Genomic DNA, 10,992 nt, shown 5'->3' with positions numbered 1-10,992 from the left:
GCACCACGGTCTTGTGTTTGCAAAGAGTTCTTCGTTGATGCTAGACGAGCACAGGGAGTGTGCTTGCACCTGGTTTATGAGTGGGATCAATATGCTTGGACAAGGGTGTCCAAAGACCTGCATTTGATCATAACCACAAGAGGATGTTCTTGTCGACTGCAAATCAACAATTGTTGCTACTGAAGTTCATTTTGGAGAAGGGGAAAGACAAGAGTAACCAGATGTGCATGGGCAGTAAAAATGAGTTCCAAGTTTGAAGAAGAATGCGGCATTCTTGCTTCATGGAACGTAGGCAGTGGCGCCTCATTTGCAAGGATTGTGCCTTGTTAATATTGTTCAAGATAATTGTCCGCGAAAGTCATTGAGTAATATGACTTTGCTGAGATCTATGGTGATGCTCAGAATCACCAAGTTAAGTATGTTCCAGTTGTGCAAAGGTGCACAAGTTTGCATTAAAATTTGGGTGCTAATTGGCATAGCATTTATGCAACAGTAGCATGCGCCAAATGGGATTTGGGCATGGCTAGAATGCATAATGCGTGAAGAAATGCAAGTTAGGCGAATTGTAGATGCATGGAGAAAGAAGGACAAAGTAGTGGTGATGCACAAAGATGGCATGTGGCCATTATTGAAGAAATTTTCATGAAAGCTAAAGCAACATGATAGCATCAGTTGTAAGAGTGCATGTGGCAAAGTGAATTGCTACATTGGGGACAGTAGGTGATGTCTCGCTTCCTTTGTTGCTTAGAAGTGAAGTTGAAGTCAGTATTGGAAGGCTTGTTAGGTCTTACAAGTTGCAATCAGTTGGCGCGAGTATTTGCTCAAGTTTGAGTATACTTTCAGTTTGGGTCGAGTGGACCTTGGTGTTGGGAATTGTCTCTCTATGTAAGGTAGTAGTGAATGAGGGTATTTGATATGAAATCCTTGCCTCTTTCATTCAAAGTAAAGCTAGTTTGCATGGAAGATTCTATATAGCAATATTAAGCCAAAATGTGCAATAGAAGACGCTGAAAGTGAAAAGAAGCAAATAGAGGAGTTGGTGGCATAGCCGAGTTTGTTGTTGAGAGTTATGTGGAAGTGCGAAGGTATTTGGCAGTGAATGCATGGAGTAACGCAGCAAGAATGAAGATGTAAGTCCATCAAGTAAATGAGTTAAGATTGACTCATAGCTAGGAAGAACATGATGTTGTTTTTCCGCCACATTAAAGCGTAGCAGTTTGAAAGAGCAAGTGATGCTTAAAGTGCTGGTTTCAAAGGCGGGTGAAGAGGATGCCTGGTCTCTGAGAAGACGGTCTACGGGTTAGGGGTATCCTAACACATGGCTAATGTCATGCATTTCAGTCGAGTTTGCACAAGAGTGTTACAAAGTGATTGAAGAATGAGGCAAAGTCTTGTATAAGTCATGTCATGTTGCGTGGTGCAACTAAAGTCGGAAAATGAAGGCAAAAGACTATGGCAATGATCGTTGTGATCAGTTGGGAGGAATCATTACTTGTGTACACTTAGGCACAAATGATTCATGCGAAGTTCAAGCACAATTCAGGGAGTTGGCAAGATGAATTTCCAAGTTGCATTTGGGTATTGATGCTTGATTTGAGTAGTCGCGTAAGCGTAATGCATGACGCCGAGAAGTGGCTCAAGTATATGAGATCAATGGCAAAGCAGTGAAGCTAAGTGATGGCATAAAGTACTAGGCAAAGAAGTTTTGGTAAGGTTAAAGCCCAAACAAAGTTTGCTGATTTCTGAGAAGGGCTCAGAAGCGTACAAGGCCGGAGAACAAGTATAACTAGTATACTTTGTTGCGTTCAACGAGGGCGTTGAACGGATTAGGTGGGGGAGGTCTGTTACGGTGCTGCAAGTGACACATAATGATGACGCGTTACAGTGTTGCAGGCCAAGTCAGTACTCCGCCGTAATGGCGCATCACGGAGCCATAATAGCGGTATACGATATAGACTGTCAAATGCCAAGAATGGCATAACCTCGCAGGGCCAATGAAGTGCAAGTGCAGCACTTCATTGTACGGACATTTGGCTAAGGAATGAAGCTATTGACCGACACAATGGAGCTTCATTAAGGCAAAGGCAAGACCAAGCCAAAGTTGACAGATGCAACATGCGATGTTGGCATCGATGCATATCCATGGAATTGAGTTAGCCAAGCTCAAGGATGATGCAAGAGTGAAGTATAGATCAAGAGTTGGTCTATGGCATTAGTTCAAGGCTGGCCAAAGATTGAACAATGCAAACAAGTTGGTAATGCAAGAGTTGCATTGCTATTGTCAAGCTAATTGGCGAAGTGAAGCATATATGACGCATGAGTAACTAGAGTGAGCTTAAGGAGCTGGCCTCGATGTTTGAAGCTTAAGGAATGTCCGTGCATGAGTTTAGAGTGATAAACATGCAGGGCCAAGAGGGCTAAACGTTGGCTCAAGACAGAATCCAGTATGGCGCAGCAAGTGTGCAATACGGCTCAAGTGACGGTTATAAGTTGGTTATTGGCTTCACAAGCGGGCCAAAGGTGCGAGACAAGTTGGAAGGGTTATGGAATGAGTTCATAACCTGATTAGAGTGTCCCTAACCGTTCAAGACAGGTGTGGCTTCAATCTGCAAGACAACACAAAAGGTGGCAGTTGGAAAAGCAAGCTGGCAGTTAAGAAAACTACCTGATGGGACACGTGGCTGTTCCATTCGTGTGCAAGTGTTGTGCACGGTTTTGGCCATTGTAACTACTGTATAAATAGTCCTAAGGAGTAGGAAAATCAGTAGGCTACACTACACGAGAGAGAGTTAGTCTCATGTTTGAGTGAGTTAGGCATTCACCAAGAGGGTTAATGGCTTGTTTTTGGTCCATGTGATGGACGAGTTTTGTAATCTTCCTTTAGTGCAATAAAATGGGTTTGTTACAGTATATCTTTGTGTTGATTGTGTTGCTAATGTTGTGAGATTGTCTATTAGAAATTATGCATGGCAGAACCTCTTATGCTTATGGGGGCATGAAGAGTTAGAGAGAAAGAAGAAAAGACTTTCGTTGTGCAAAGCCTTATGAGCGAAGTCATATGCGTACTTTGATGCAAGTATGCAAGGCTGAATGATTTTGAGTGATGTTGAGTCACTGAACCACAATCATCGCCGGTCATGTCCCATGAAAATTTTAGGCGATTAGATGGGCGTGTGACACTAGCCCACATGGGAAAGACTCTCAAGACTCATTTTTCCATATAATCAAATTAAACGATATACCCCCTATTACAGTGACGGTACAAACTTTACCAAAAAAAAAAATCTATGTACAATGACGTAGAGTACCTGACTGCTCTTAGTCTCTTACCTATGTAATGCTATATATGTAACGCTATTATATTAGATTAATTCGAAAGCATAGATCCAAAACCGTGTTCTAAACACAAATTGACAATAGCAAAAAAAACCTAGCAGTTCTCTACCGAAGGAAGCTGCTGGCACTTGACTTCTATTGGACTTCTATGGCTTTCCTCCCCCTTCGAGTTTAGAGTCCCTTTGTTCATCCTCTGGACCTCTTCCTTAGTATAGATGAAGATTTTTCGAACCATACTACAGAATTCCCTGTTTCAAACAGATGCATGAAAATGAAGGTTTAGAAACAGATATTTCAATGAGAATAGATACTGCAACCGTGATTTAGTAAGGAAAAATACTTGACTACAAAAAAATGTATGTAACTGGGAAGTGATTGGAGAATCAAATAAAAAATCAAACTTACTTCCAAGGGTCATCACCAACAAGCATCATATCATTCTCGTTATCTGTATACACTACCAGCCAATTCTTACTAGGAGCCATCAGTTCACCATCAAATTCGAACATCTTATCTAACTCTGTAATCAGATCATCGTAATTGTTGAATTTGGTGAGGTCCACAGACCTCCCAAGAGCAATCCCTTGTTTGTGAACCTAAAAACAACATACAACCATATATGAGTATGTTGAAATTACAGAAACATTAACCATGAGGTGAAGGAATTACCTTTGTGCAACTCCTCATTGAACTAGCCTGGACTCGACTTTGAACATCTCCAGACCGCTGTTGACAAGCTTGAATAGATGTTTCCTGCTCAGTACCCACTGGAGTAGTATCAGCTGACCTTGAACCTTTTGATTGCTCCGACTGTTGATCAGACTCCAAAGCATGAGGGATCTGAGGGTTAGGATGCAAAGTAGCTTCCTGCGTGTGCGTCATATTCACATGAGACCCGGTTGGCTCCGGCACCACAGGATTACTGTTTAGCGCAATACCGAAGAGCTTGCAGTTTCCATCACTTTTGGGTTTTAATGTGTCGCGTTGCATCGAAGACACTTGTGGCCTTACACCTATTGGATGATGTAAAGTTCCTGAGTGAGATGGGGGCAGAAGAGGCATTAACCAGTTTGTAGGCTGCTGCTCAACCCTAAGAGATTGCAATACAGGATACCCGCCCAGCCCACCATATTTGACAGTCCCCTGTTTCTGATACGAATTTTCACCAGTCTGAGCTGGAACTTTAACACCGGAGTCCAGCATGTTTACTGAATGGCCTGAAGGCAACATGGACCAGGATCCAGCATAGTTAAATTTTACTTCCTGGTCCTGGATATGCTTCTTTGACGAGCTAATATCACGGGTTTGATCAACTAAATGTGAAGAGAACCGACGAGGAGAATCATTTGATGATCGAAAGCCAGATAGCAGATCTGTAAAAGTATGCTCATGTCTAACAGGTGGTACCCAGTTCTCAGTCCCAAACACTCTTTCTCTAGATATCATATCTGCTTTCTCGTCCTCCGTAGACCTGGGCCATGCAACAGGCTTTTGGGCAGTATCAGACTCATTACTCTCACCAAAAGTTCCTCTTGAGGTTTCTTGACCTTGCAAGACCCTCGAAAAACCAGATGCAGGCTCCATAACTTTTGATGAACCTGGGTAATAAACATTTAAAGTATGTTTAGCAGAACATATTTACCATTTAACTATGTTATGAAAGGAAAGAAGAACACAAATATTCATTAAAAAGTCGAAAGAAATTTAGACCATATACCTTCCCTACCAATACATGAGGATTCGGGTGAGGAAGGCACCAAGTTTGATCGGGGTCTCTTTGGCCTTGGCATAGGAGTCGTATTTGGTGCAGGAGTCGACGCTGGTTCAATTTTCCAAGGAGAAACTCTGTCTGGACGAGGAATAGAAGAGTTCTCATCCCACCTCACCTAAGAAAATGAAAATGATCAAAGGTTGAAAATACAATGTACAATAGAAGGATCCTTACTCAACAAGTTCTACTACCTTAAGAGATCTCCATTTAGATGACGGCCACCTGTTGGGGTCAGATTCTCCATTGCCAACTATAGTGCCTGTAAACCTGACATAAAATGAAGGAAGACTTGTCAGACAACTTAAAAAGTATTATGTGTTCTAACAACAGTAGAAGCACCCAACTCCACAGGGCCAATGTGCAAAGGTAATACCTCTGCTCTGGAGCTTCTTCCCCTTCAAACCTCATTTTAAACCTCATCCCTATAGAATGGTTATTCTTTACAGACTCCATATATTGATCAAAAGGAACGATAAATTCAGCCGGACTTGTCCTGCAACACAATCATATTGAGATAAAAACTTTGAACTGGAATTGCAAAAGCACATAATCACCAACGAGAAAGCTGTTTGAGTAACCACATACCTTGGTTTGTAATAGACAGTAAACATGGTTCCTGTTGAAATAGCGTGCCACGCAGTTGCAAGGACACCAAGGTGCATGCTGTGACTAGATATAACTGAAGATGGGACATTACTTTGTTGCCTCATAGCTCGTCTTACTCCAACACGTAGTTCCCCATTTTCACCCCTTTAAACAGCAAAACCACCCCAGGTTAGTCATGCATACTGCAAACGCATGCAACTTGAAACCATGAACAAGAAGACTGACCTGAGAAAAATAAAAGCATCCCCTGCGACAAGCCTTTTAGAGCTGACAAAAACACTCCATCCACTTTGAAGAAGGTGTCTTCTCGGCTGACCTGCATTTCAAGGCAAATTAGTGCCATACAAAACAAGGAATGAAATATCTAAAATAAAACTATATCAGCTGATGACACATTAGTCACTAGGAATTTCAAACACTCAAAGTTGAAGGAAAAACAGAAGAGACTGAAAGAATCTCACCTCGGAATATATGACGGAATCGCCACTCAGTTCCATGCAAATCCTTAGCAACCAATTCCTGGGTAGGAGGTTGTCGCCCCATATCCTGTCAAAGTCATCCATGAAAAAATACATCAACTACCTGCCATGGAAACCAACAAAGAAAGGAAACACAAAACCAAAGAAAGGAAACACAAAACCAAAGAAAGGAACCAACCAAAGGTGGCAAACATTCATCGGCATGCCGTCTCAACACAGAGAATCCACCATGTGTGCTTGTATCGGAGGCTGTTAAAGTTTTGCAAAATGAATGTGAATGTGGCCTAGGAGGTGCTGGCGGTAATGGCTCTTTCTCCACTGCATGCTCATCTTGCTGTTACAAGTCATATCAAATTCTGTCAGCTCATTTTAATCCTACAATTCCATGGCTAAATATCCAACAAATAAATGAACAAAGAAAGAAATCATACGTTACTCTCTGGAAGTAAAGTCACTTGTGCAAAAACCTCATCAGTATCTGGCTCAGCCTACAGAAGTAAGCAAAACACATCTTGTCAAGAAAGAGGCACTTCAATTGAAACTTCAAAGACGAGAAAAGAAGAAGGAAAGAAGAAACCCTAATTCATACTGTACCTTTAAGTGTACGTTTATTACACGGCAAAGGATCTTCCATGGTAGATCACAAACCGGCATTTGCTGATCTGCCACCTGATTTGTCGATGCTTCAACCTAAATTTTTGTTAAAACATAAATAAACACACATAAGAACAAGCAAAATTCTCCAAAAAAAAAAAAAATGTTTGAAATAAGGAAAAATTCCTCCACAAATGAAGTTGTGTCCAGTGATATACACATACTTGTTCAATGTGACCTTGAGGAAAATAGAAAACTCTTTCTCCTTCACGTGGTACAGTCACAAGAGGACCAGCACAAGCGTGCCACAGCTCTGTATATAGAGCTTCTTCTGTAACTACAAACAAGAAGAAGATATCAATCAAAATCACAGATCCTTCAAGAAAAAAAGAAAAAGAAAAGTAAAATTATTATTCTTCTTACCTTTTCCTCCTGCTGTAAAATTGGAATAACTTCTTGGTGTTTCACAATTAGGAGTGTTTTTCACCATACTATCTCCACCACCGGAACTCATACTATCTCCACCACCACCACCACGACTAGTAGTATTACAATTTAGCTTCACCGTAGCATCTGAAGAAGAACCAGCCATTTAAACCCTCTTCTTTTTCTGTTTTCACTTCAGATCTATCATATAAACCCTTGATATCAAACAAATCTGTCACAAAAACAAGTCTAATAAACCCTAACTGATGAAGATTATAATTGTATCTCTTGCTTTTGATGATCCTTTTTTCATTTCTCTGGAAAAGAAATTATGAAATTATTATTTTCTCTACACCAAAACTAAAACTATCTCTATGCTATCTTCTTCTGCTTCGTACAGTGGATTCTGTTTCTTCTCTCTCTAACAGAAGGAGAAGAAGAAGGAAAAGAGATTTAACCAGGAGTCAAATCAGAGTGGCAATCATTTCAACCATGGTCAAGTTTTAACCTCACCAATGGGGGTGGGATTTCGGACACACAAAGATAAGGTTTTACTTGTACAGCCGGTTACTCTTCTTACCCCCACTGAATTTTATACGGGTTGGTCGGGAGCATTTTTTAACTTGGGTCTTCTCTATACGGGTTGTCGACAAATAAAACTAGGCCACGGCTTCTGGAGTGAAGAAGGGGTGTTTGCATAAAGAGAGCATTGGCTTGTGAAATCGTACTAGTGCAAAAAGGTCATTGTCCACAACCCTAAATGTTGCAAGGAGACGGGGAACGGGAATTAATTAGTGGTAAATTTTTTAATTGGAACCGAAAAATAATCTTCACAGTTTAAAAAAGAAAAAATTTCAGACCTACTGAACAAACTCTTGAAATGGTTAAAACGAAATTACATAGAGGAAATAGGTATATAATGGATTAAGGTGGACTCTAATTTTATTTCATGCAGGATGTCTGTCGGAATAAATTTTCCGAAAATTTAGTATTTTAGAGTTAAAAATGAAGATAGGGAGACGTGTAACCATAAAACCAATTATCCAAAGATTTATTTATAAACTGGGCTATGAATTTTCTTGAGAAAGAAAATATTATCAAAATCTTGAAAATAAACACCGATTAGACAGAAAATGTGTAAGCTTATCGAAATATGCAGGCAGCTTATTGTTTTTGTGTCTACACTTTTAAGATTCATACCAGTTAGATATTTATATCAGAAGATTTACAATTTGCTTTGTAGGCGGGAACAGATCAACATTCATATACATAAAAACCAAAGGAACCATTTATTTGCCAAGCACGTTGCAATTGCATGTTTTGATATTCTAACTAAAAAAAGTTCTTCACTTAAGTAGTGGAGAATACTACTACTTTTTAAGGCCAAACAGTCTAGCAAGAATTGAGATGCTGGTTGTTGTTGTTTTGGTTTTGTGGACCGTTTGGATTCAGGGTTAGCAAGAATTGAGATGCTGGTTGTTGTGGTTTTGGTTTTGTGGACCGTTTGGATTCAGGGTTAGGGTTGGTGATATTCGAACCCGCTCAACATTGTTGCCCCAAAGTAAACCGGTTAAGCTGGTAATACAAAAAATCAGAGTGAATAATTGGTAAATGAAGGAAACAAATAACTTAACGTCGTTATCTTTTATTAATATCTTTGTAACTATAATAATTGACAGACGTTACTTTATTTGGGTAACGGAAAGTTGTTATGTTTTTGGGGAATTGGCTTTGTCGTGGGACTAACAGGCAGAAGTGGTGATGGTTTTATTTTTATTTTATTTTAAACGTAACCCTAGGTAGCTTCAGCTTTTAACCATGGTTACTTTATTATTTATTTTTTGCCCTTTAACGCTGGACTTCTGTTTCATGTTAACGTACGCTTTGCACCTCATAAAAACACGTTTCGGTACCTGAATGGTGTCTCTATAATGCGCTCTTGGCGTACGTTACACCAATCAATGAATTTCATTTAATTAAAATATGAATATAAAGAGTGTGTAAAGGGGGAAATGCTTTTCCTATTCTTTTCATCGTTATGGTTTGTTTTTTTTGTTTGCATCACAACTCCCACGTTTCATATTTTCTTAATTCCCAAATTATCCTTGAGGCTTACCATTTATCCCCGAAAAAGATTTTTGAGCATCGTTAATAAGAGGGAAGAAATGGAATTAAGGAGGGAAGATATATTTGGATAAAAATAAACATCAAGTTTGTGTAATTGAAAATATTAACTTAGCGATTAGAAATTTTTTATATCAGACGGTTAGAAATCACGTAAATACGTTGCGATCAAAATTCTTGATAATTAAAATAAAAATTGTATATAAATATAATATTGTGGAAGGAACGAGACTCTCAATTCTGAAGAACCAAAGAAACTCAATTTACGGGATAGATTGTCCATATCAAGACTTAAGTCAACATGTTTCATGGTACGGATTATAGAGGAATAGGTCTTACCATATCAATTTCTAACTCACCTTTTCCGCTGTTTTTCAATGGTTGCTAATTTATTTCAATTGTTGTAACTAAATTATACTAAAGAAATTAAACAAATATGAATTATCAGAGGTAAAGAGTACTGGTCATAGGTTTCATCTTCCATCTTCTAGCATGTTATCAACCGAATTATACTCAACATTCATTGTCTCTCAATATCAATGCCACTCGCATCCTATTGCAAGCTTATTCCAAAACTCATATTATCATCAAAGGCGCAAGAGTCGCTCTTTAAATCATTTTCACTAAATAACTTGGCGCAATAGACACTCAAATTTAACCCAATCAAATCAATATTCTCTGTAAGTTGAGCTTATTTTAAGCAATCCGGCGCAAGAGGCACGCCTATTTAAATTAAGTTATGCTCTTACACATAATTACATGACAACATCCCATTGTTAATTACTATTATATGCTACTTGTAACAAGGACTCTTCGATAATTCCAGATCTCGACCCTAGTTATTAATACACAATAATTTAATTTGCGAATTAAAAAAATAAGGACTCGACCCTAGTTATTAATACACAATAATTTTATTTGCGAATTAAAAAAATAAGGAATCAATCACATGAGCAAACTTTAGAAATCGTGATGATCAATCGCAACTCTAAGCCCTGGCTCCTCGTTCTTCTTATTGTAACAGAGTCTCTGTCTTGTGCATCTGTAGATGAAAAAAAGATGCATCTACCAAGATATAAAACCCAAAAATGGTAAAACTCAAAGAAGTTTAATGTAAACAACGCCTAACCTATTTTATATAAAACTGGGGGCTAATATGTAGATGACGAAATATATCATCTACCAATAATCTGACAGTTTGAGAGTTCAAGTACCGAGAACAAATAAATAACCCAAAGTTTTCAGTAAAAACCTGAGTTCAGGTGAGTTAAATGGAAGACTTGAGTTCACGCTAAGCCGAGTGAAGACTTGAGTTCACGCTAAGCCGAGTGAAGACCTGAAGTCCCAACTCGAGTTCAAAACATGGAACATGGACGAGGAAGCTGAGGTCTGGAGAAGAATACCAAGGTCATAAATGTAATTTAATTATTATTTGCTAGCCGACTTAAGGTAACCGCCTTGTAATTAGTATAAAGATCACTTGCAAAGACAAGTGAGAGATATTTTCTCTCTCCAACTCATTTCTCTAGAATTCTCTCTTGTAACTAGAGAAATGAAGTAAATCTGTATAACTTCAAAACACTATTAATGGAAAATACTAAGAACTTACAGTAGAGGTAGATCTTTAAGATCAAACCACTTAAATCTTTGTCTAAT

At 38.9% G+C, this 10,992-nt stretch overlaps 1 protein-coding gene across 1 annotated transcript; it reads right to left on the bottom strand.

Annotated features, from left to right (window-relative positions):
* Positions 1-3,187: 3,187 nt before the first annotated feature.
* Positions 3,188-7,672, bottom strand: LOC113281163 (auxin response factor 2B-like). The gene is made up of 14 exons (XM_026529823.1): positions 7,210-7,672; positions 7,011-7,123; positions 6,787-6,882; positions 6,624-6,680; positions 6,371-6,526; positions 6,175-6,259; positions 5,939-6,029; positions 5,693-5,857; positions 5,481-5,600; positions 5,299-5,374; positions 5,054-5,222; positions 4,006-4,934; positions 3,742-3,932; positions 3,188-3,584 (listed from the first exon to the last, which is right to left on the bottom strand). The coding sequence occupies exons 1-14, from the start codon at positions 7,376-7,378 to the stop codon at positions 3,431-3,433; spliced, it is 2,571 nt and encodes an 856-aa protein (XP_026385608.1). The 5' UTR covers positions 7,379-7,672; the 3' UTR covers positions 3,188-3,430.
* Between the last annotated feature and the right edge of the window lie 3,320 nt (positions 7,673-10,992).

The sequence above is a fragment of the Papaver somniferum genome, chromosome 5 (assembly GCF_003573695.1).
Source record: "Papaver somniferum cultivar HN1 chromosome 5, ASM357369v1, whole genome shotgun sequence".
NCBI classification, from domain to species: Eukaryota; Viridiplantae; Streptophyta; class Magnoliopsida; order Ranunculales; family Papaveraceae; genus Papaver; species Papaver somniferum.
This window is presented reverse-complemented; position numbering and strand designations above follow the sequence as displayed.